At 40.4% G+C, this 26,393-nt stretch overlaps 1 protein-coding gene across 1 annotated transcript; it reads right to left on the bottom strand.

The window, feature by feature from the left end:
- Positions 1–449: 449 nt before the first annotated feature.
- AMPD1 (adenosine monophosphate deaminase 1) lies at positions 450–18,705 on the bottom strand. The gene is made up of 14 exons (XM_003409419.4): positions 18,471–18,705; positions 17,008–17,173; positions 13,518–13,683; positions 10,540–10,759; positions 8,784–8,913; positions 7,417–7,611; positions 6,991–7,122; positions 6,000–6,163; positions 4,046–4,172; positions 3,700–3,863; positions 2,896–3,016; positions 2,070–2,243; positions 1,784–1,894; positions 450–1,220 (listed from the first exon to the last, which is right to left on the bottom strand). The coding sequence occupies exons 1-14, from the start codon at positions 18,665–18,667 to the stop codon at positions 1,062–1,064; spliced, it is 2,226 nt and encodes a 741-aa protein (XP_003409467.2). The 5' UTR covers positions 18,668–18,705; the 3' UTR covers positions 450–1,061.
- Positions 18,706–26,393: the final 7,688 nt, after the last annotated feature.

The following is a 26,393-nucleotide window of genomic DNA, read 5'->3' as shown; positions in this document are numbered from 1 at the left end:
GTTTGATCAGTAATTGCTTATTAAATAAATTGAATGAAATATCAGCCTAACCACTAGATGGCAACACAGTCATATGTGCAAAAGTATAGTTTGGCTATTTGGTGTTTCACCTTACCGTGAGTAACAGGCATGCTTCTAAAAGGTTACACGTATCTTATTTTAGGAGTGTGGTGGCATGGTGGTTAAGTGCTACAGCTGCTAACCAAAGGGTCGGCAGTACAAATCCACCAGGCGCTCCTTGGAAACTCTGTGGTGCAGCTCTACTCTGTCCTGTAGGGTCACTATGAGTTGGAATCGACTCAACGGCACTGGGTTTTTGGTTTTGGTTTTTGGGTGGGGGTGGCACAAGTGGAGACTCAAACCGCCCCCCCCAGCGGTTCTGAGGAAGAAAGGCCTGGTGAAGTGCTTCCGTAAGATTACAGGCAAGAAAACCCTATGGATTAGTTCTATTCTGTAACACATGGAGTTGCCATGTTATTTTGGTAAGGAAAACCATTTAAAATGTACCAGTATAGCTCACTATAACCTTATTGTCAATGATATCCTTAATGCTCAGAATACTTCTGTAAAATAAATTCCCACTAAGTATAGTGACTCATCAGTACAGACCTTCCATATTGGGTACACCTGTTCTGTTTTCAGCTAAGCAAGTCACTATTCAGCTGTACCCTGTCAAAGGACTTTTTAATGGTTCTAAGGAATGCCTTAAGTATTCTATAAATCAAAAGCCTGTATTCTTCCAATAGCAACTCATTCGCTTGTGTTTTTTTCCACTCTTAGTAACTGTTTTGCCTGAACAGTCATAGAGACTCTAGAATCAGGCAAACCTAGGTTTCCATTTCTACCGCTCAGTAGGTGTATCCTTGTACAGGTTATTAACTGTACTAACCTCAGTTTATTCATCTTCCCCAAAATGAGGATAATAATATCTATTTTATAAAGCTGCAAAAAGGATTAAATGAAATAATGTCTGTGGAATATTTAACACAATCCTAGACATGTATAATAGGGTAACTCTACAATGAAAATATTGCCCATGTTATATAGTTGGTTTGTTTATTTTATTCTGCTGATTTAAGACCCTCAGCAATTAAATTAAGTTCATAACACCAGGTTTCATAGCGATAGGCCATGCGGATTTGAGCTACATTTGTCTTCCGGATATCATTTCCAATAGGGCCTTCCTCAAGGTAATTGTCGCCCAGAAACTTTGCTTTTTCCTATAAGAGAAAAAGAAAGCAGAGTGATTACTACCTCATTTCACTCTAATATGGACAGTAATTGCATCCTCCACAAAAATCCCTTCCTTACGTTAGCCATGGCAACAGAAAGAAAACCAACCATTAAAAGCACTCATCCAGCACCTCAATGTGCACAGTCTGCTATGTATTTTATTTCCTTTGGCCAAAAGGCATGGCCAGAGGCATAATATGACTCCTTCTAGTCCCTGTCCATAGTAACTGCATATGCTTTGTGCGTAAATTTTTCTACATGTGTTTTCTCAACTAATTTTTCAGAACTAAACCCTATGCTCAGAAGGAAGAATCCCTGGTGATGCAACAGTTAAGCACTCAGCTGCTAACTGAAAGGTCTGTGGTTCAAACCCACCAGCGGCCCAGCAGGAGAAAAAGGCCTGGTGATCTGCCCCCATAAAGATTACAGCCGAGAAAACCCCATGGGGCAGTTCTGCTTTGTCACGTGGGGTTGCTGTGAGTTGAAACTCGACTGGACGGCACCCAACAACAACATACTCAGAAGGGTGATCAGTCAAGGACAAGTCTACCTCATGAGAAATTCCGCACTGCAAGACACTGTTTCTTGCCACTTCACACATATCACAGGTGCTCAGCTTGAAGACTTGTGCGGCAATGGCATATTCTTCCATCAGGGGCTCCTTCAGTTATTTAGGTAAATGAAGCAAAATAAGGAATGTATTAATAAAAGAAATAACATGCCTCCTGCACAAAAAAAGTATAATGAAATACCTGAATTTGACTTCAAACTTCTGGGTGGGACTCAACAGCCCAACAAAATATGTTTGTATTGCTCAAGATTCCGTATGTATATACCTTGGTGAAATGGAATTGCATTGGGTCATCTGTGGACAGTGAGATCATCAGCCCTTTCTGGAGAAAATCTAAGAAAGGATTTTTGGCATACTCTAGAAATAGGCTGTTGTTACTCAGTGGCGACATGGCGATGGGAATCTGGGCTAAGAAAAACAAATACTGTAACACAGCACTCTGAAAAGAAAAGTGAGGGAAAAAAAGATATTTAAGAATGTTGAAAAGAGATAAAACTAGAGACAATTACATCCCACATTCTATTTTAAACTTCTTAGCTTTCAACAAAATTATCGCCTGCTCTTTATATCCGCTATTGAAGAAAATTCTAGTTTTTCAACGTAAGTGCTCTTTTAAAAAAATCTATTTGGGTTCATCACTTTTCAGAAGCATTGAGTCAAACCAAGTTGTTTATTTGAACTTCAGTTGCCTTGGCGAGATGGTCTGTCTCAGGCAAAAGACTTCACCTTGAAACTTTTTGTTTTCCCTACCACAAAGTCCTGACTCTCACCAGAGGCATTTCAAAGCATGCCACAACAAGAAATCCAGCAAAAACTAGCTTAAGATACGCCAAGCTGCCTCTGAATTATCCCTCGTCAGAGCTGTAAAATGGAAGACAGGAGATTTGCATTAACCAACTACAAATCTTAAGCAGGTCCTTTACTTCTCTGGGCCTCTGTAAAACTGTGCTAAGTCATCTCAAAAATCCTTTATGTCCCACTTGTCTTTGATTCTAGTGTTGATAATGACTTGTGACAGTATGGTAAGAACAAAAATGATTCCTGTAGCTCCAATATAAAAGTTAACATTAAGAAGAGAGCCTCTGACTCACCTTTTTTAAATTTAGGCCATGAGAGATATTATCGGCAGTCATGAATGCTATCATGAGGTGGGTGAGAGCTCCAGCTTCCCCACAGTGAGGACGGAACAGAAATGTATTCATGCCTCGTTCCCTAGGGAAATGGAACTGCCATAGGAATCACAGGTGACTGAGAAGGACCTGACAAACAATTCTGGGCATAGAGTGATTTACCAGAAAACTCAGAAAAAGGGGATGGGGCAGCCAAAGGATTCAGCAAAAGCAGGCAATCCCAAATCATAATCTTAATGTATGCAATTTATTCCTAAATAAAGACTTTTTTTTTATTTTAAGACACAGCAGAGGATATGAGGGTAAGGAAGGAAGTGAAGAATTGATTCACTGAAAAGAAACACCTTTGGTCTTAGCAGGAAATTTACCAATACCACCATCTCACCACTTTTCTTACTCATACTTTAAGGGCAAAATGTTTTCAGAAAACCCCGTTATAATATTCCTTCACTTATTCCTCATCCAGATCTATCAAGAAGGATAAAATTTAGACCTTTATAATCAGTTGTACAGTGATTAGCATAAATTTCCGAACTTTCAAACAAAAGGAACTATGGAAGTTACTGAGGGCTCCAAAATGTTGATCCCTGCCCCTAAAGAGATAAAGAAGCTGAAGAAAAATTAAAGGAAAGAAATTTCTGACTTGGGCCAATTGGAAGCATCCCAGCAATGTAACACGGGCCTTGGACCAGATAGAGAGCCAATGAATGCGGAAAGAGATGCATCAAATAGACTGCCTTCTCACTCCAATCCCCCTCTACTCACTTTCTCAGGCTGTTGAGCACCGTGATGTTTGCATACATGTAGTAGGCATAGTAAGCATAAGATGGATTTTTTTCCACTGTCCAGTCCTGCGGTTTGGGGCTCTTGGAGGAAAACATGTGGCCACTGTGTTTGGACTCGTCATCCACGCTATCGAAGCCAGTAATCTGTCAGGAAAAGTGAGCCGTGCACTGGGTTCAGTCCAGTTGGAGGACTCCAATCCTCAAGTAAACTTTCAGGTCCAAAGGCAGGGACCAACCAGCAGAGGTAAGCACCAGGAGTTAGTCATGGCCGAGTGGGAGGGCTGGCTCATAAGCAGCAGTAGGAAGGTCTAAGGGGTCATGCTTACATGCTTGAGGAAGACACTGAGTTCTGGGTGAACCTGGGGGTTGATAGTGGCCTCAAACACTGGCATGAAAACATTCTCCAGCATCTTTCCAAAGTGTGGAAGGAAATTCTTGGATCGGAACACATCACTAGAGGCAAGAATGAAAAAAATAGTTGTTGTTATTGTTGTTAGTTGCTGTTGAGTCGATTCCGACTCATGGTGACTCCACGTGGGCAAAGTAGACCTGCTCCATAGGGTTCTCAAAGCTGTGACCTTTCAGAAGCAGATCACCAAGCCGGTCTTCTGAGGCATCTCTGGGTGGGTTCAAACTGCCAACATTTTGGCTAGTAATTGAACGCTTAATCATTTGTGCCACCTAGGGACTCTTGAAGAAAATATGAGAGGAAAGAAAGATTTTTAGGACTGATAGCCACAGTATAGAGGAGAGAGAGAACTAAATGCCTTGTACAATCAAAGACTTGGTATTTTCATCCTAGCTCCACTGTGGTACATCTTCTTGGTCACCCATAAAGAGGGATTCAATTTGGGTTCAGCATAGAACCTAACAATTTCATGCTGGACCACATGCTGCCATATCTTCCACAAACCTTCTATGGTAAGAAAACCAAATCTTCATAGCTAAGGCTAACCATGTTATAAAAGTTTCAATGACTTATATGTGTGTGTGGCCTATAAGATGGTGAGCATGAAAAGGTTATCAAGAACACTTCTGATTGCCATAAAACCAAAAAACCAAACCCAGTGCTGTTAAGTTGATTCTGACTCAGAGTGACCCTATAGGACAGAGTAGAACTGCCCCATAGAGTTTCCAAGGATTCAAACTGCTGACCTTTTGGTTAACAGCCATAGCACTTAACCACTACACCACCAGGGTTTCTGATTGCCATAGCCAGGGAAAATTTAACAAACTGTTATATCGTACTTACTATATGCCAGTTGGAAACCCTGGCAGCGTAGTGATTGAGAGCTACGGCTGCTAACCAAAAGGTCAGCAGTTCAAATCCACCAGGCACTCCTTGAAAACTCTATGGGGCAGTTCTACTCTGTCCTCTGGGGTTGCTATGAGTCAGAATTGACTCAACAGCAACAGGTTTAGTTGGTTTGGTATATGCCACTCACTCTTCTAAGGCTAGAAATATTAGCTAATTAAACCCTTGGAGTAACTCAATAAGTTAGGTATCATTATTACCCCATTTTAGAGATGATGAAACTAAGGCACAGGGAGGTGAAGTCAGGATTCAAGCACAGCCTGTCTAGGTCCAGAGTCCTAACCACCACACTCTACTGCCTCTCTGCCTTAATGACATTAGACAGGAAGCATTACTCCAGTTAAAAAGTTACTTTGGCTAAAGAGACTGCATAAGACTCTTGCATAGCCACAGGGCACAAAAAACACAGAGGCTGGTGGCCAGAGAATATATAAACAATTTAGTTAGATAAAAGAGTAGCGATACTGAACAAACAGAGAGAGAAGCCATCCCTGTGAGTAATGATTAGCTGGTGATATGAAAGAGAGCAGAGATCTTCAGCAATATCACTGACAAATACTCATTAATCATGGAGAACTTGAACACTTGTAGTATGAGACAATCAGCAGATAGGAGTAAACAGTCTCATACAAGAAAGCTACAGATAAGCAGGGGAAAGAATGAATTGGACACAGAGAAGAAAAATAGGAGAAAGAAAATGTGTAATGAAATGTATGTAGTTCTTATCTAGCTTAGTTTTAATCATTCTCAATAAGATATTTTGTGATTTTCATGAAGTCCTGTGTGTGTGCACACGTGTGCGTGTGTGTGCATGTGTGTGTGTGTATACCTTCTGATTAGAACACTGGACTGAAATGATCTTCCTAATTGCTGTTTGTGGTGCTGCTCATTCCTTGTGCATGCAGGCGAGGCGAGACAGGTGAGATGAGGGCAGGTTTTACGGTTTCCAATGGACAGGTACGTACTAGATCCTGGGGACCTGGATCATCCATGTCATGTTGGGGCAGTAGATTCGGTTGCGGACAAACCAGGTGGCGAGCTTGCTCCACTCGTCAGGACTGCGACCATAGATTGACAGGCGAGGCTCTGCATGCTGGTACTTGGCATCCACAAGGTCTGTACCTACCTCCTACAAAACCAAGAGAGGAGTCCAAGACCAGGAATTCCCACAAGTCCCTTAGGGATCTACATCTATAGGGTCTAGGGAGAGGAGATGAGTACTAAGAACTGAGGAAATGTGAAAAGAAGTAGGAAGCAAGAATATCAGAGGTGGAGATATAAGGGAAGTGAAAGGTGAGGGAAGTCCAGTGGGGATCAAAGGCTCATAGAACGTAATGGAGATTAACATGTGAAAAAGTCAGATTAATCATGATGAGATAACCAGGGCACCTGCAAAGGAAACCCAGCTTTTCATATTCTCCCTACCTCCCAAAACACACATCTCCCAACTCCACTTGTCATTCCTGCACACAGGCGTCATGAAAATGGGACTGGATCCTGATCCTAACTCTTCCTGGACCTCCGATTTACAACGACTGAAAGGGTCAAAAACCAAAAACCAAACCCAGTGCCATCGAGTTGATTCCAACTCATAGCGACCCTATAGGACAGAGTAGAACTGCCCCATAGAGTTTCCAAGGAGCACCTGGAGGATTTGAACTGCCGACCTTTTAGTTAGCAGCCATAGCATTTAACCACTATACCACCAGGGTTTCCTGAAATTAATCCCAGATCCACACTCTTAGCTTCTCTATCCTAGGCATAGAGGTCTTTTAAAGTAATTACAGTAGAAGTTTTAGAAGAAATTCTTTTATTCACTTATGTAGTGCTTGGCTCTAGAGATAGCATCCTGCCTTCCTTCTCCCTTCTCTCCTTCTTTTTCTCCTTCTCTTCCCCCTACCGCCAAGAACTATGCCAGATACCACCTCCACATAGATCTGGTTCGTTCTTCCTCACCTTGATGATAGTGGCAAAATATTCCCCATTAATGTAATTGTCTGTCTTCAGGTAGAGGTCTCGTAGCTCACTTGCTCCTACTGGATTGTATTTGTCGTTGAACTTATCAAAACGCTGGAAAGTCTGGCGTCCCTGAATCAGAAAAAAGGAACACAAGTGTGTAATAGCCAGAGCTGCCTGGACACAGAGACCTGGGGGAATGGCCAGGAGGAACAGGGGCCTGGTAGCAGGGGAGGAGGGCTGGGCTCCAGGAATGGAATTCAGGACAGTGGCCAATGAGTAGACCTCAAAATTGTCTGTGGGTGGTTTCAGTCAGTGCGGTAAGCAGACATGACTAAGAGAGCTCCAAGAAGGGAGGGCTTGTAGGAGAAAGGCATGTGGGGTTCTGAATACTGGAGTGAAGCTGACATCATCTTTCCAACCTACAGCATGAACGTCCAGAGAATCAACAGTCAGGTCGTAGGGATGCATTTTTAATTTAGCAAAAAGTTCCTTGAGGGTCAGATTTTTCTCTTTGGTGCTATAGACCACTCTGTCCGCATCAATATGGTAAGATTTCTTAATAAAGCGCAGCAGATGTTTCTGGTTCATGCAGGCAGCTGCATGGATATGGGTGTCCACCTGTGTGTACATTCAGAGAGAGAAAAACCAGCAGTCAGCTTTAGTTATGCTACTCAGGGACGATAGATAGTGCATTCAGTTCCGCTGTGGTGAGAGAAAGGAGTAAACACAGGGGCATGACCCGACAGCTGGGGGAGGCAGCCCAGCAATAAAGAACCAGTCAGAACCTTCATGTGCCTGTGCAAGGACGCAAAAACAGTCACAGCCAGGTTAGGCTAGATGCGTACATAAGAATACTTACTTCTCCTGTATGTCTCTGTACATCCAACTTACTTCCTATATGTGATCCACACAGAATTCTTGGGAACTGTGCCCCACCCCTGAAACACAACTGGAGGGAAAGTAGCTATTGCTGCTTTAAGCCCAGAAGAGAGAAAGGATTGAAATTATGGAGCCATGGCACAGTGATGACATTTATGAGCTAAGTTCCATGGTAGCATAGTGGTTAAGTGCTATGGCTGCTAACCAAAAGATTGGCAGTTGGAATCCACCAGTCATTCCGTGGAAACTCTATGGGGCAGTTCTACTCTGTCCTATAGGGTCGCTATGAGTCAAAATCGACTGTACAGCAACAGGTTATTGTTATAATTACACTTTGAGGCTTCAACAGATTAAGTAATTTACCCAAGGTCACATAGCCTACTGAACTAGGATTTGGGTCCGAATCTCTACTCCTGTATTTCCTGATTGCCACTTCCTACAATCATTTAAGTAGTCGGCATGCGCTTTGAAAGTGTTCCTAATTGATTGGTTTTCGTAATCATTAACTCACTTGATATTCACAACCCTCATGTGAGCTGGATTGAGCAGATACATTTCCCAATTTTACAAATGAGGAAACTGAAACTAAAATAATCACTTCCCCAAAGTTATACAGTCAGGAAGTGGGAGAAAAAAGGACTAGAACCAAGAACTTCCATATCCTACAATAGTAGTTTTTGGAGTTTGGTTTTATTATTGTCATTGATGATAATTATATAATATATATATATTTTTATGTCAAGAATATGGTAAACCTTTTTATGGGGATAATATATAGACATATCTGTCTGTTTTTACTAATCCACTGAACCTGAAGAAATCTCAGCTTAATCAGAAAATCGGTATTTTTTGTCCTTACCAAGAATTAATGCTTTTGTTCAGGAATTCCTCTGAGCAGCTAAAGTCATTACCTTCCTGCAGTTATAAAAATCTCGGTGGGGGTTGTTCTTCAGCTCCTTTAACTCATCCATCTCATTGAGCATCTCATGGACCTGGAACTTGGAGGACAGGAACTTCAGGCGCCGGTGGGCGTAGGTTTTACTACGAAAAAGAAAATTATATCACTTTCTAAAATTCCTGACATTTCAGGAAATGATCTCAATTTCAAAACCATCAGGACCAGGGGTGGCATCACTAGGGTTGGTGTGACCCAGTGTGGTAACTCATAGCGTCACCCCCCCCATGCTAATTGCCACAATATCGTAGCCAAAACACCAGAGAATTTCACAAAATCAACGACTATAAAGACTATAAAAACGCTGGCAGCAAGAAAAACACAGCGCGTGCAGACGAAGCCATGTGATTTGAAGCATCATTGTAATTGGGTAATAATGACGGCTCTGATCAGAGTGTATTAAAAAAAATTAGGAGGTTCAAAAAGAAAATTAGCATAGAGTTTTAGCCTTGTAGGTATATTGATACATGTGGTGCAGTGATTAAGAGCTATGGCTGCTCTCCAAAAGTTTGGCAGTTTGAATCCACCAGCAGCTCCTTGGAAACTCTATGGGGCAGTTCTACTCTGTCCTATGGGGTTGCTATGAGTTGGAATTGACTCGATGGCAACAGGTTTGGTATTTTGGGGTTGGTAAGGTGGGCTTTTTTTTTTAAGGTGGGCTTACTAAAAATTTTCTTGTTATAACTACCTACAGGGATATTTTTGTAAAAAACAATAAATTTCTGCTGAAACACTGCACGAAAATTTTATAGACAGTCATTTCAGCATCACCCTTTCTGACTGTGTCACTCAGTGCGGTCCGCACCCCCCACACCCCTCTAGTGTTGCCACTGATCAGGACCCTTATCACCCATTGGAAATAGTTATTGGAATAAACATTTTGGTTTACTCTGCAGTTAATCCCACTGAAAGGTATTGGGCTCCAAGGGTTTAGCCTTTTCATCGAAGTCAGACATAATAATGAGGGATGATTTGGGAAGGCATTTTAAAAATCGGTGGAGACAGTGTTCCTCCAGGTTGAAGGCCCTGGCTTCAGAGTCAGCAGATTTGGGCTTGCCCCTCAGCTCAGCCAGCTGTGTGACTTTGGGCAAGTTCCTTAACTCATTAGTCTCAGCTGATAAAACTGGAATATAAAAAAATATCTACCTTAGAGAACAATTGTGAGGAGTAAAATAAATTATGTACATGAAGCATTTAACATAATACTTGAAGATAGTAAAACCAAAAAAACCAAACCCATTGCCGTCAAGTCAATTCCGACCCATAGCAACCTTATAGGACAGAGTAACTGCCCCACAGGGTTTCCAAGGAGTAGCTGGTGGATTTGAAGCACCCAACCTTTTGGTTAACAGCCAAGCTCTTAACCACTGCGCCACCAGGGCTCCTTGAAGACATTAAGCACTTAATAAATACTTACTCTTACTATTGGTAGCAGTGGAGTCCTGATGGCTTAGTGGTTAAAGCGCTCAACTGCTAACCTAAAGGTCAGCAGTTCAAAACCACCAGGCACTCCATGGGAGACAGATGTGGCAGTCTGCTTCTGTAAAGATTTATAGCGTTGGAAGCCCTATGGGGCAGTTCTACTTTGTCCTGTAAAGCTGCTATGAGTTGGAAATTGACTCAACAGCAGTGGGTTTTTGGTTTTTATCAGTAGTAGTGGTAATAGTATTAACTGTTGTTGTTAATGTTGGTTAGGTCTCAGTAACACTTACACAGGTCCTTGAGCAATTAAAGCAAGTAAAAAATTCATATCATCTAAGAAGATGTCCAGATTTGGGTAAGCAAGTGGCTTGGGCTCATCCCTGCTGGCTGCTTCTTCATTAGGATAGATGTAAATGACACCATCCTTCATTTTGAGGTGATAGCCCAGGTTTTCAGGAAGGTCATCTGTTTGGAAGGGGTCTTCTTCCTTCTTCACAGGAGGGGTAATGACTTTTTCAATAAAACATAGAGTCATATATCAGCACATAGGATGAAATAACCACACAAAAGTAACCAAAATATAAAATACTATAAAGTATCATTAATCGAGATACCTGTACTTCATAATTTATAATTATCCAGAGTTAAGCTAAATTTTATTTTTACATTATTTTCTGAAGGTGACTGAATTAGTAGTTTAAAATAATTACAAAAATAAGATTTTATCTCATGTAAGAACAATATTCAAGTTCTTAAGAAGTACTGCTGACATATAAGTAACTGATATGCTACCTACAAATTATTTTAATTATTTACTAAAGTAGATCTTTGAAGGTTTCCTGCTTAGAGCATTTTATTAGCCTATCAAATAATTGTATAGAAGTAAAACTACAGTTAAAAAATTACCTTATTTAAACAAACCTTCGAGATTATATAGTTTCAATTTAGAATGGTTTTACTCTAAAGGGAGATATGAAATAAATGCTTATTATAATAAGAATTTTAATTCCTATTTAATTATAACATTTCCCACCTTTTAAGACACATACAGTTTTTGCTAAAGGAATTGAGAAGGGATTATGTGGATATATTTTTGTTTCTTTCCTCTGCTAACAATTTCAGCCTGAGGAAGCCAAGAACAGATTCCACACTGTCAGCCTTAAAACACTCATCCTTTTACTTTCAACAGTGTGGTCATTCATGCCTCTTCAGCTGCTTTGTCCAAGGCAGCAGAAAATCTCCTGTTTGCAAGTGACAACTAAAGCAGCCAGAGTGAGAACGATAACACACAAAGAAAAAGTCTGCACGTTTCCTATTCCAAACTGGGAGATAAGGAACACAAAAGAAGCGAAACAGAGTATGTTGCTACATTGAATATCCACTTGCAATCCTTATTCTGAAATACACTAGAGAGAAGAAGTATAATTTAGGGGAAACAGAGGCAAGAAAAACATCCTAAACATAAATATTATTGAAGAGGATGGGTAAACCAATATTTTGAGTTACCAATCTGGACATATGTTTAAGGTGACTTTACTATTAAAAGGAATTACAGAGAGGGAGTTGTAGAACTGGATATCTTTAACCATAGGACAATTTTGAAGTTCAAAAACCTTAAATATTTGCCTTCCCAGAAATTCCAATTCAAGAGTATAATCCTAAGGTTATTACATATAATACAACTGCACAAAGATGTTTATGTCAGGATGTTTGGGAATACATTTTTAAAAGTCAGTGACCTAAATACCTAAATTCTGATACAGTGATACAGTAGAAATCTGTGCTGTTATTAAAATATAGTTATTTTTCTAAGTTGTGTCTCATGTAGACAGCATATTGATGGATCCTGCTTTTTTATCCATTCAGCCACTCTGCATCTCTTTATGGGTGCATTTAGGCCATTTACATTCAGTGTAATTGTTGCTAGGTGTTAGTTTATTGCTGTCATTTTGTAGTTTTTTTGTGTGTGTGTGTGTGGTGCTAACATTTTCTTTGTTCCTCTTACCAAAATATAATTTTTTTTTTTTTAAATAGGTCCTGACCCCAAATTCTCATAAAGAGACCAGACTTAATGGTCTGACTGACACCAGAATGACCCTGGAGTTCATGGTCCCCAGACCTTCCGTTAGCCCAAGACAGGAACCATTCCCAAAGCCAACTCTTCAGACAGGGCTTGGAGTGGACTATGGGATAGACAATGATACTGGTGAAGAATAAGCTTTTTGGATCAGGTAGACACATGAGACTATGTTGGCAACTCCTGTCTGAAGGGGAGATGAGAGGGTAGAGGGGCTCAGAAGCTGGCCAAATGGACACGAAAAGAGAGAGTGGAGGAAAGGAGTGTGCTGTATCACTAGGGGGAGAGCAATTAGGAGTAAATAGCAAGGTATTTATACGTTTTTGTATGAGAATCCAACTTGATTTGTAAACTTTCACTTAAAGCACAATAAAAAAAATTTTTTTTTAATAGGTCCTTAGATTTATACAGGCAGAAAGTAAAAACTGAAGTATGTAAATGAAGTACTATGGAAAGTCAGAGCATGTTGTTTACTTTTATCCAGAGGTTAGAAGAATGCAGGAAATAGTAGTTGAGTTGCACTTTGAAGGATTAGGTAGGATTTGGACATTTGGAATATAGTGAATAAGGGCGAGGAAGGGAACAGCATGGCAAAACACAGGTGCAAGGAAACACCTATCTATATGGAGAGCAGGAATAGTTCTGACGAGAACCAAGAACATAAAATGTGGAGAAGAAGTGGTATATGTTGAAATAGGTTGAGTGTGCAGGTCCAAAAAAATAAATAAAGATGTAGTTAGGAGGTCAGATGGTGGTAGGTCTGGAATGCTGAGCCAAAGACTGGATTTTGTTTTTTTGGTAACGGGGAGCAGTCAAGTTGGTAATGGGGAGGAGAGGGATGTGCTTAGAGCTGGGTTTTAATAAAAGAGCTTGCATCAAAGTGAGGATGAACTGAAAAAGAGAGTAAGATTGCGGTTTAGCAGAGTAGATAGGAGGCTGTTGCAATAATCAGGACAAGGGGAAATACAGGCTTACATTAGGGGAATTGGACGATGGAGACAAGAAAAGAGGTTTTGAGAGATATTGTACAGACTGAATCAAATCATTGGACATGTAGGGCAGGGAAGAGAATGGAGCCAAGAATGATTATGATTTTTTACACTGGATTATTTATAATTTAGGGGCATGTTTTAATATTTAGTAGTTAATCCTAAAGATGTATTCTCTACATCCTACAAGAAAATTAATTACCTGGATAGAAGCTCTCATTTGCTACCCAAGCCTCACCCTCAATGTTCCGCAAGTATTTGGAAGGGGTTTTAGGGAACCTCTGAAACGACTTCTGCATGTATTTCTCCCGTATACACAACGCCCGATACAGACCTTTGCAAACTATTTCAAAATCTTCAACTGTAACCTGCCAAGAAAATTTCAGAGTATTGGAACCGATCCTGTGAAAACCTGACAAGTGGGTAAAGCTTGCCTTTGGCACCTCCCAGCTCTCTGTTGCAGTCCAGGCCGAACCTCACCCACCCACTTGGCACACAGTGTCCTCACTGGACCTGGCTGCTTCCTAATTGACTCAGGCACTGGGTCTCCCTCCAGGAGCAGGTCCTGAAGGTTTGCTAGCTCTTTCGTCTCTATCAAACTTACCTGCCCTGCAATTCATTCCCTTACTGTCCTGTAGTCGTTTGTTTTCTTTACTAGATAGCAGTGGTTATCTAGCAGATATGATTACAAGAACTCATTCTAAAAAGGTAAATAGTTTCTTCCTTCCAGATAACTTATGGACATTTTAGATGGAGGCCTCTGAAGACAATACCTCAGCTCAAAGATAATGTGACCCAAATGGTGAGAATTCAAACCACATGAATGTCAGTGAGGGAAGTATTTTGGGATGAACAAGATGTCATGAATCCCTCAAACTCCGTTGCACACGCAGTGCCTTCTATAGCTACAGATAGATCAGAATGTTATCCTGTGAGAAGTCACTCTTTTGGGTGGTTTTACGGAGCGTTTTACCTATGGCTAAAAGTAGAGAGACTGTAGCATAAATTTTTATTGGAACTGTGGGGAATTTCCCAAAATGGCCTATTTGCCCTGCCCCTACACCTGACTCAGGCATGTTCAAGCCGTTCTAACTTGAAATCATTGAATACTCTTTTTTTTTTTTCTTTCTTTCTCTCTCTCTCCGGGATCAACCTAAGCTTGTTCCCAATGGTTTGAGGTTCAGATATTCACCCTAATCAGATTAACTATTTATAAAGACCTGCTGACCTCAGTGAAGAGTCTGACATACAGTGTAGAGGGTCTGCCTCTAAGGTCATGTTTGTTCCATTGCCACCTAGTGGGCCATCAGTCTATCAGCAACTCAAGGGCAAGAAAACCACAAAAACCTGTTGCATCAAGTCGATTCTGACTCATACTGACTGTCTTAGTTATTTAGTGCTGCTGTAACAGAAATACCACAAGTGGATGCTTTAACGAACAGAGATGTATTCTCTCACAGTCTAGGAGGCTAGAAGTCCGAATTCAAGGCACAAGTTCCAGAGGAAGGCTTTCTCCCTGTGTTGGCTCTGGAGGAAGGTCCTTGTCATCAATTTTTCTGTGGTCTTGGAGCTTCTCAGCGCAAGGACCCTGGGTCCAAAGGACACGCAGGCTCCTGGCTGTTTTTGCTTGGTGGTCCCCTGTCTCTCTGCTTGTTTCTGTCTTTTATATCTCAAAAGAGATTGACTCAAGATACAACCTAATCTTGTAGATTGAATCCTGCCTCATTAACATAACTGCCTCTAACTCTGCATCATCAACATCATAGAACCAAAAACCAAACCCGTTTCGGTCAAGTTGATGCCCTCTCATAGCGACTCTATAGGGCAGAGTAGAACTTCCAAGGAGCACCTGGTGGATTCAAAATGCCAACATTTTGGTTAGCAGCTGTAGCACTTAACCACTACACCACCAGGGTTTCCCATTAACATCATAGAGGTTAAGATTTACAACACATAGGAAAATCACATCAGATGACAAAATGGTGGACAATCACACAATACTGGGAATCCCAGCCTAGCCAAGTTGACACACAGTTTTGGGGGACACAATTGAATTCATAACACTGACTCTACAGGACAGAGTAGAACGGTCCCATAGGGTTTCCAAGGCGTGGCTAGCGGATTCAAACTGCTGACCTTTTTAGCAGCCAAACGCGTAACCACTGTGCCTGGGTCTTAGTCACGTTCATGTCCTCAGCACTTACCACACAATGCCTTGCACAGAGTAGTTCTCAGTAAGGACTGATTAAAGTGAATCAATTGTTTATCAGGGATTAACGGCCTTGGGAACTTAGTCCTGCTATCCCTTTTACTTCTCTTTTTCATTCCAATATAGACTAAATCCAGGTGGAGTGTTGCTCAACCACATCTAGCCAACAGCTGTAGCAATATACGTGGTTCTTCAAAATCTCCAGGCCAAGCCCCCAGCTTTCTCATGAGGATTCCCTGACTTCTGGGTGCCTCATCCTTTCCCAGTCTTTTTCTTTCCCACTCCTGTTTTCATTTCTACCGAACACGCAGAAATCAAGTATGTTTTCTAGCTTTTATATATTTTTTGAATGCTGGAGATCTCTCCAGTTTCCAAAATTTGTTTCCCGTGTACTTGTCAAATATTAAACATTTCCTTTCAGCTATTTAGCATCTAAAATCCCTGCCATTTGCAGAACATCCATGTTATTGCACAGAAAATGAATAAACAAGAATGGTGTGCATTTCGTTGCTTTGTCACTTTTAAGTAGCTTGGAATTTATCCTAAGTGGATCAGTTACATGAGAAGGGGGCCTGGCCTGGTCATTAGAACTATATTTGGAGCATTGACTGACAGCCGAAGAGCGGTTCCATCAGTACGATGCTGATTCTGCAAGTCCATGAGACAGAGATTTATGAACAGCCAACTGTTACGGATCAGACCAGCAGGTCAGGTTGTTTGTGGCATGAATTTATTAGCCCTGTGGCATACTAGGAAATCCTGGCAGTGTGGTGGTCAGCAGTTTTACCGGGCACTCCTTGGAAACCACATGGGGCACTTCTACTCTGTCCTATAGGGTTGCTATGAGTAGGAATCAACTCAGTGGCAACAGGTTTGGTGTGGTGGCATACTAGAGTCTGTTCCAAGCAATGATATACTGTGTAAGCATCTTGAATGAAATTGGAGAGGACAGTCAGACAGAAAACAACAGTCCTGTTAGAATTTTCTAACCTCTCTCTCATCTTCCTTCTTTTTTCTCTGATCCCTCCTCTTATTCTCGCTTCTCCTTTTCTTTCTGTTGATTTGTTTTCTTTGATTAGTTCATGCTACCTGCAGCCCTTCTCTCAATTCCAGGTCTGCACGGGGTCTGTCTTTCCCCAAAAGCCCCCTTGTGCCTCCCCGAGGCTCCTGTTTTATGCTGCCATCAGTGAGACTAGACCACCTACTTCTCTCTTTGGACTTTTTTCCAAAGTCTGTCTACCATGTTCTCTGTTACACACATACTCTCCATGTGCAAGCAAATGAGACAAAGAAGGAGACATTATACTGAATGATAAAACCAATATAGAAATGTAAGGCATAGCACATTAGTATTGAGATGCAATAATGTAGTATAACAAAGGACAGGTAAAGTAACACCTTCCTTAAGAGGAAGGGGAGAAACTAGAACTGTCACGCTGAGTGGCTTCCCAGTGTTACATCTGAGGGGCAAGGAGCAACTCACCCCAGAGGCGTAATCGCCTGTGATCTGTACTCTCTGGAAATCCGGCACAGTCTGGTAGGTTGGAGATGAAGAAATGTATTCATCAATGTGGGACAGTTCGGTGGAAGATGTTTCACTTAGTGGAATGGACAAACCAACAGTCCTTCTCCCTTGGAAACGCTTTTTTCTGTGTTTGAAATTAAAAAATAAGTGAATTTTATTTTCATCAGAAGTTCTATTGTGATAGATTGATATTTCACTATTGAATTTTATTTTCAGGGTAAAAAGTGAAAATTAAAATGTGGGCTGAATGTCAAAAATAGGATCCAACCGTAGTGGGAGAAGATATCACTAAGGACACATAACAGTGTTCTCTTTTTCCTGCCATACCTTGGAACAATGGGTCTTAGGGAACCTACTAGAAGATGTTTAGCATGACATCATTCCTCAGAGGCAGTCTGCTCCTAGCGGAAAAGGCAGTCTGGGTGCTGCAATAACCCAGGCTATGTCAGTTACTACCTGTGCCATTTTGTGGCTATTCCTTAAACTTTCCATCTCCCCATTTGTAAAAGCTTCCATCTCCCCATCTGAAAAAAATGGTGTAATAATACCTACCTTATAGGATTTCTGAGATTTAATGTGTATAAAATGCTTAGCCAAGTACCTGGATCTTATAAAGTGCTTAATATTATTTCCTCAAACAAGAAGCATTTATTGTTCCTACTTTGACCTGAGTTCTAGGTTAGGTCCTGTTGGAGATGCCAAAGGAGGTGAAACATTGTTCTTTCCTTAAAAATATGAAGTCAAGAAAATGACAGCAGAATGATCTTTTCCACCTGGGGCTGCAGAGGGTGCTGTGAAGAGCGGGTTGCAATACAGGTTTGAAGACTAACATGTGGCAGATAGTGACAGATGGTGAGCCTTTAAGAGTAGTTCAAATAAATAGACTTTGTGGATACGGGCCTATGAAGACTGCGTGGGGGAGGCAATAAGTATGCATCACAAGGCATAGGAGAGGAAGGCCTGAGAGCAGAAATAGAGAGCTGTAGCCCTGAGGCAGGGAGGAGGTCAGACTGGATGGCTAGGAGGATTCATGTCAGCGGTCACAACACTAAGGTTGGCTAGGGAAGGAGTTTGAAGATGAAGGATCTTGAGTTCCAGTGTGTACGACCATTGTGTGTAAGTTGAGTGTGTTCATAGCAGCCATCAGCCCACTTTGGAACAATTTGTGTGGGTAGCTCGAGCCTCTTGTTCAGGCTAAACGAAGATGCGATGAGGCTAGAAGGCCCACTGTTTTCTTCGTCTTATTTTAGTCACTGGTACCTCTCCCCAGCATATACAGAGTGGGGAAAAAAGGCATTTATAACCCTGGTAGAGTTCTTCCACTGAGTCGAACCATCATTCAGATAGACTGAGCCATATCTGCCTGACATTCCACCCCTTCATGTCCACTGTACTAAGCATTCCCCTTATACATGACTTACCTCCTCCCTTCAGTGGAGGACAGAGTTTCCAGGTGGAGAATGTGTGCTTGCATCTCACGGTGAGATATTGGGCAGATCTCATCCACATCAAAGGGGGAAATCTCATGACGGCCTCCCTCATCTTTGACTTCAGAGGCAAACACTTTTTCAGCAAAGCTACGCATTGCATCATCAACTTCTAAAAGAGGTTTTTGCATGTTAGCATTCAAACTCTTTCCCAAAAGTCATCTGAGAGTTTCTGTCATGTGTAAGGCACAGTGCTAAGGACTGCACTGGGTGCGCACCCCTGCTCCACACTAGGGTCCCAGAGATATGATGGAGCTCAATGCCTGCTCTTTCTTTAGTAGGTTCATATGTGAGTAACTTGGAATTCTGCTCTCAGAAACACAGATCAGATTCTCACAGCACTTTTTAGAATGGTCCAAAAGATGGTCCTTAACATGAGATTGGGCTCTTGCAGGACAGACACTTAATGGAAGGCTGCCTATTTCTGGCAGGGCTGTGTTTGATTTAATAGTAACCATGCAGCCCAGTTCTTCCCATTAGACTGGTAGGGTTTGCTGATTGCTTTTGAAGATGTGGACAGGGTTACCAGTCCTTGGAGTTTTTCCTCCTAGGGAGAACCAGTGATCTAAGTAGTTCTGAGAAATAAATATGTATCCAGGGTCTTTATTCTTTTTTAGGACAGATACTGTGTTTCTCTCACACATTGCAACCTTGTATGTTTTCAGTCCCGACATCTTGGTGATATGTTGGTGTGTATGAGGCAGGGAGTTACTAAAATGCATTACCTGGTGTTGGGAGTCCCATTTCTTGTGGACATGTGGCCGTCCATAATGACTGATTCCTGGAAAGTCAATTTTATTTTTACCTGCCTTAATTTTCCCATTCTTAAAATAAGGGGTGACACTGAGCTCAGCAGTAAATCACCACAAGGCCCTCAGGAAAAGAGAACCAGTTTCATAATATAGAGTGATGGTGAACATCAAGTCTCTACTTTTCTAAATTCCACCTTGTTCTCCAGATGCCCAGTTGTTTCTGTCTGAATAATCATTACCTCTAATACTTCCAAAAGTCTCTGACTGGTATTTCTAGAAAAGAGCAGATAGCAAGAATGGGAATGGCACACAGCTAGTTATTTGGAGCAACAGTGGATGACAAACATTCCCCACAGGATGACAGAGCAAACCATATGCAGATATAGGCCCTTCTGCCCCATAATGTCTATACAGGCCTCCAAAAGGCCACATTTTCAATTCTAACTTAAGTAAGTGTAATATGTTCAAGTCTTTGCTGTGCACTCACCAACTCCTTCAGCTTCCTCTGTCTCCATTTCCTTATCTGTAAATTGGGAATTCTAATACCTATCCACCTTGACCCACAAGACTGTTGTGACTTCAAATGAGATAAAATGGAAATGTTTTCAGAAAAATAAAGCACCTGATTAAATTGAATAATGTAATATGGTCGCATTGGTTAAACAGACATTTGGTATTTGGGGTTAGCTGTGGACTATTAAGGAAATGATAAACGATATGACTTTGTTCAGGCTGAAACATATATTGGAAAGGATAGCCATGAATTCATAACATTGCCATCACTAACAGTCAGGTCAGCCAGTTTTAAAAACCTGCCTGTCACAACACAGTTAATAGACTCTCACAGATGCTGAACTTCATTCATCTGTTCGTCTCATTAAACTCAGGCACTTCCTGAAAATGAAAAGCGTCTTTGGATATTGCGAGTAGTTCTTTGGCAAGTGCCATGATTTGCTAAGGAACAAATGGAACACTAAGTAGATACATTTGATGGCTTAAAAATTCTTCCCTCCACCCAAGTCCAAAGGGTCCCCAGAAATAGTATCATTCCTCCCGAGCGTCACAAGCAAGCACATGCACCTCAAGGATGAGTGGCAAGCAGGAGTTAGAAGAGGCTTCAGGCAGCATGAAAGACAGATGGAAACAGGCTAAGTGGTTGTAATGATGAGGATGAGGATGAGGGCGAGGATGATGCAGCTGGCTTGTTATGCTGGATCTGTAGCAGTGCTGCTGAAGGTTCCCGGAAGGCTGGTGTGGAGGTGGACACCCAGAAACTAAATTCTACCTGCTTGAGATCTGGCTGTTCCAGAACAAGTATTCATTTATCTGGGACTGCCCATACCCACTTCTTTCATATTTTTAAACATTATTGTTTTTTACTAAGGTCGTATCTATCTAAACCACTAGAAACAGTTGAAGAGTAAAAACTCCACTCTCAAGAAGTAGCTTACATGTTGACCAAAAATTATATGGTTGATATTTCCTTCCACTGAATCAACCAGTTGTTTTGACTTCATGCAGTCACAGCTGAAATTTGACTCCTAATTCAAGAGCTCTGCCTTTCAAAAATAATCCAGGGTGTGGTATTGGTAATGGAATGAGTGAACTGGGCATTTCAAAAGATGAGTAGATAAGATTTGGTGACAATCTGAATTCATGGAGAAAAAGAAGACCCCCTCAGGTTTGTATAGATAATTGCTGAGTTATTTTCTGAGCATGTTACATTTGAGATAATGGAGCATCCAACCGGAAATGTCTTGAGGATGGGACATGTACCTTTGGACAGAGAACTGACAAGAGACTAGGGACAAGAAGTAGAGCGAAGTGAAAGAAGCACCAGAGTAGGAGTCAGAAAAGGTGTCCGCGTCTGCTGAGCAAACCACGTAATGACTAGGAAGCTCAGTTTCCATTCATCATAAGAGAAGAATGTTAATAATAATAATAATAATTCCAACTTGAGAGAGTTGTTAAAAAGATTAAATAAATACTTTAAAAACTATACAGTACTATTCAAAAGTTGGGAGTTATTATTATTAACACAGGAATTACAAGACTTGAGAAAAGGAATATCATGCTTGTTTCTTCACCCAGCAGTTTCAGAAAAACACGCTCATTTCTCAGCAGTGCTTTATTAATGTGTAGAAAAAACAAGGTCATAGGCCTTTAATATACCACATTCCATCTCACAGACAAAGGAACTCAAAGGCAGACCTATATATCAGTCAGATAAAGGACAAGTCTGATTTGAGATAAAGGGGAACATACAACTAAAGTTACAGTTTTATTTTTAAAATGGGGTTCCATTTTATATGGTCACAAGAATTCACAACAAAATTTTGTGCCCTGAAATTGAGAGTTAAGGCAAGTTAACTAACAGTAGACCCCTTTGGCTAATTTATGTCGATGGAGAAGATTGTTTTATTTTAATATATCAAATAAGTGCCCCCTACAAGGTTCTCTTTAGAAACTGGATTCTTTTGGAGTCCAGAAATACCGTGAGTTCATTTGCTGTATTATGGGATACCTATGGTCATCTTAATCCTTGTTGACTTTCAATGGTACCACTTAATAAACACTGCTGAAAGATAACCATGTTTCTGAATTAAGAAACAGTATCAATTATTTAATCGATAGTTTGGCAAAAGGCAGGAAAAATAATCCAAATTACTCACGTTTTTCTTCAGCTGTATGAAGTAAAACAAAATAAAATAAATGAACAGCTTTCAGAAATCATAGTGGTTATTAATCAACGCTTTGGAATGAAAACATGTGGATTGGTGCAAGAAAGAGGTGTGGTGGGATACGTTATCACAGCTTCAGTCTTCCAGTTTACCTATAATTTGCCACCATCTGAAAACTCTGGGAATATGCTCATTGTACATCTCTTCATTTTCTTTTCCTTTTTAATATATCTCTTCAAATATATGTTTATAATCTTAAAAAAGGCACTCTTTGTAAAATGTGACTAAAAAAAATCTGATGAAGAGGAATGGGAATGTTCCTACAATGCTAGTAGTTCCAACTGAAATAGCTCACTTGGAAGACAATTTAGTAACACCTACCAACAGTCATTTCTAAGAATCTATCCTATGGAAACAATCCTTACACATGGAAAAAGCTTTACACATGGAAAAAGCTTTAGGTGCAAAGATTACTGTCCAAGTGTATTTATACTTACAAAAACATGTAAGCAGCCTAAGGGATTAGTTAAGAAAATGAGAATATTATACAGCCATTTAAAATGATGTTGATGAAGAATATGTAATATCATTTGTAAAATGATTAAGTTGTAATGTTAAGCAAAAAATAAAGCAGGATATAAAATCACATGTACAGTATCATCACAGCTATGTTTGAAAATTCTTAATTTTACGTAGAGAATAGACTCAAAAGAAAAACACTAAATATTATGTATGAATGGGTATCCTTGGCTGATGGGACTATGGTGGTTTTGTGGTTACTACAACTTTCTTCAATTCCACACATTTTCTAAATGAGTATTTATTAATTTTATTTTCAGTGCAATTTCTACATTTTTATTTCATGTGACAAGTGTATTGGTTTTGTACTGAAAAAGACTTATAACTTACTACTTTTTTTTACTACTCTATACAAGCCTGGATTGGGAACTATCAGAATGCATAATCTGGGTTAATAGTTCCACCATATTCATGATTTTCAACTAATACTCTAGCTAGAGACAGTGTAGGATCACTCTCAAAATTGTAGCAGCACAGGTTGTATTTAGTAGAGTAAAAAAAAAAAAAATATCTCACACCGCTTTTTACTGGGATCATCAAAGATGACGACACAATCTTAGAAAATTATCCCCCACCCAAAACTAAAAACAAAACAAAGAATCCCAAAAGCATCCTGCCTCTGAAATGAATTATTAAAGCTATTATGAACTCTAAATAAGGATGATCACAGCTGATATGATAGCTAAAGAAATGGTTGCATCTGAAAACAATTGAGCTTGCCAAATACTTTTGTACACCTACCTGGAAGTTGGAACAGAGGCATTTTTGCTGGGTTCCTTGGTTCTAGGAGAAGAGACGGTGCAGATGGCTGACTGACATTATAAAATACCTTGACGTTCATTTTTGTTATTTTGCTTTGCCCCTGAAATCTGACCCTTCTCTGCTAAAAGGAGAGAGATGAGCTTTGGACCTATTTATAGCTTTGTCAATTGACAGTGACAAACAGGTGAAACCTATCTACGGTCTCCACTCAAGAATTTTAGAAAAGAGGACTGTGATGGGCCAGGCATTTCATTTCAATTCTCCCTAAATCTTCCTACAGATTCAATTCTCTTCAAGTGTAGTTTTCTTACATAACTTGACCACCCTAAAAAAAAAAAGAAACAGTTGCCATCTAGTCAATTCTGACTCACGGCGACCCTATAGGACAGAGTAGTGCTGCCCCGTATGGTTTCCAAGGCTGTAATCTTTACAGGAGTGGACTGCCACATCTGTTTCCTCCAGAGCAGCTGGTGGGTTTGAACTGCAGCGGAATGCTTAGCCACTGGGCTACCAGGGCTCCTTACTTTGACTACCCTAGTGAAATACAGTGGGGTTGTCTAGGCTTCTTAAAAGTCAAGATAAACTCAGGGTTTTTTGGCATGAGCACAGCTTGGTGTGTATGTTGGTATATCATCAAACTCTCAACACACACACAATAAAAGCTTTTATCATTACAAATATCCCTGCTCAGCATAAATTCACTTGACAGAATTTAATGAACTAAATAGTAAAGTAAATTCACTTCAACTCTTACAGAAAATCAATTGCCATCTAGGATGCTCAGTTACCCCTACTCTACATACTGTAATAAGAATATCTTTCCTTTGTATAACATTTTATACTATATACAGCACTTTCCAAACATTATCTATTTGATCCTAATTACAAACCTGTAAGGCAAGTTGCACGTTATTTTTGCTTCCCAAATGAAAAAACTGGGGCTCGGAGAAGTGTATTGCCCAAAATTATTCTGATCATAAATGGTAAAGCCGAGGCTTCCCAGATTAAAAATCCCATGCTCTTTCCATGATAACATGCAGTCTTAGCTGTAATTAATATGTGGTGATTACTCTTAGGTAAAGAAAGTACTTTGTTCAGCTCAGTAGAATTTATAAATTGTAGCAGCTTATTTAAAAAATTCTTTTTTTTCATACTGAGGACAGTAGCCACCCACTTGGAACTTCAGAGAAGGCAGAAGGGTGGACATAGGCTGAATACTCATTTTACTTTTAACTATTTCCTGAGCTCTGGTGGTGAAGTGGTTAAGCACTTGCTAACTGAAAGGTCTGAAGTTCAAGCCTTCCAGCTGTGCTCAACAAGAGAAAAATGTGGCAGTCTGCTTCCATAAAGATTCCCAGAAACCCAGTGCCATTGAGGTGTTTCCGACTCAGCTTTGAAAACCCTGTGGGTCAGTTCTACTCTGTCCTATAGGATCACTATGAGTTGGAATCAACTCAACAGCAATGGGTTTATTGAAAACTGGGACAAGCCTCTTTGCTGGCAAAAGCCGAATATTTTAGTGCTTAGCCTTACAGCCATCATCTCCTTTCAATCAACAATACTGGAACACATTACAAAGGTGTTACTGAACCATACCGTGTTTGGTTCATTCATTTTCTGTTCCTTTCTGTGACATTTTCACCTGGATTCCCTAAAGGTATCTACAAGTTTATATATCCACTCCAAACACCTTCCTCGACAAACCTACTTTTCCTTAAGTGTTTCTTCTCTCTATATAAGTTATCCCTCAATTTTACCATTCCTTTTATGGCAGACACCCTGGTGTCATTTTCCCTTTCTTTTTTACTAACAAAAATTGTTTTGGTTTGGGGGCATTAAAGGATCCAGTTAAAAAACTATTTTTTGCTAGACTCCTTTGCAGCTACAAGTGGCCATGTGACACAGTTCTGACCAATAGGATGTAGCAGAATTGCTGGGTGAGATAGCTGGAAAAACTCTTTAGAAGAGGGTCAACTCAGCTGGCATATGTTCTCCCCTTCCTCTTCCTGCTTGGAACAAGGATATATTCAGGAGGGGTCAAGGATGTATATCAACTATTGTAACACAAGTGACAAACAGGACAAAAACCACATGTGAGAAAGACCTAAGCAGAAAGAAATGGCCAGGGTCTCTCATGGTATCATGAAGCCACCATAATAGCCCTCAACTGCCCAACTCCAGACTCCTTGATATATAAGAAAAATCAGTTTGTTTTAGCCACTGATTAGTCAGGTTTTCAGTAACTCAGAATCAGTGTTAAAAAAAAAAAAAAAGTCACTAGGCACTGCAAATTCAGACGATTGCATTAGACTCCTAATTATTTTCCCTGCCTCCAAGCCATATCGCATAACACTTCCAGATTCAATCTTCTTGAAACAACACTTTGATCGTTATATGTCCAGTCCAAAAGCGTTCACCAATTCCTCATTCATTTTTTTCAACAAATATTTCTTGGACACTTAATGAAAGAGTAAGTGGTTCAGGTCAGACAGACCTACGTTCTAACACTGTCTCCTCCCCTTACTAGTTGTATAGCCTCAACTTTTAAAAACCTAATCAGACACTGTCCTGGGTAGTGGTGTATAGTGAACAAGAAGACAAAGCCCTGCTTATTTCTAATGAGCAATATGCAATAAGAATTTTAGGTAGTAATGGTTGCTATGAAGAAAACAAAACAAGGTAATTTCTAGTGCTGAGAGATGATTTTCAGCTAAGGAATAGCTCTCTTCCTGGAACTGTTTAGACTAATAGAGTAGACTTTAGATACCTCACACGTCTCTACTGAGTTATCAAGGGCTCTGTCTCTATGAGTGGCATAATGTACTTTTAGAAAACTCTCCACTCCACCTGCCCTCCAGAAAATCATTTGGGAACTTCTTGAATAAACTTTCATATGACTGTGGAACATTATGGAGAAAACAAAGTTCTTCAGACTTATGGGGTCATCCTAACTATTTCGTGCCTTTGCCTCATTGGTGTCTCCAACCCCGCCCTCCAGGACTTAAATGGTTATACACCCTTCCATTTCAGGACCCAACTCTGTCCTCATAAATGCACCATTTTGAAGAGTACTTGACCCACTT

Source organism: Loxodonta africana, chromosome 3, assembly GCF_030014295.1.
Source record: "Loxodonta africana isolate mLoxAfr1 chromosome 3, mLoxAfr1.hap2, whole genome shotgun sequence".
Lineage (NCBI taxonomy): Eukaryota > Metazoa > Chordata > Mammalia > Proboscidea > Elephantidae > Loxodonta > Loxodonta africana.
This window is presented reverse-complemented; position numbering and strand designations above follow the sequence as displayed.

Excerpts from the sequence above, each read along its gene's own strand:
- AMPD1 (XM_003409419.4), bottom strand. The coding sequence starts at position 18,667 with ATGCAAAAACCTCTTTTAGAAGTTGATGATGCAATGCGTAGCTTTGCT. Across the intron at positions 17,174-18,470 it reads TCCTCCACTGAAGGGAGGAG|AAAAAAGCGTTTCCAAGGGA; the intron begins GTAAGTCATGTA and ends TTTCAAACACAG. Across the intron at positions 1,221-1,783 it reads AGTGCGGAATTTCTCATGAG|GAAAAAGCAAAGTTTCTGGG; the intron begins GTAGACTTGTCC and ends TTTCTCTTATAG.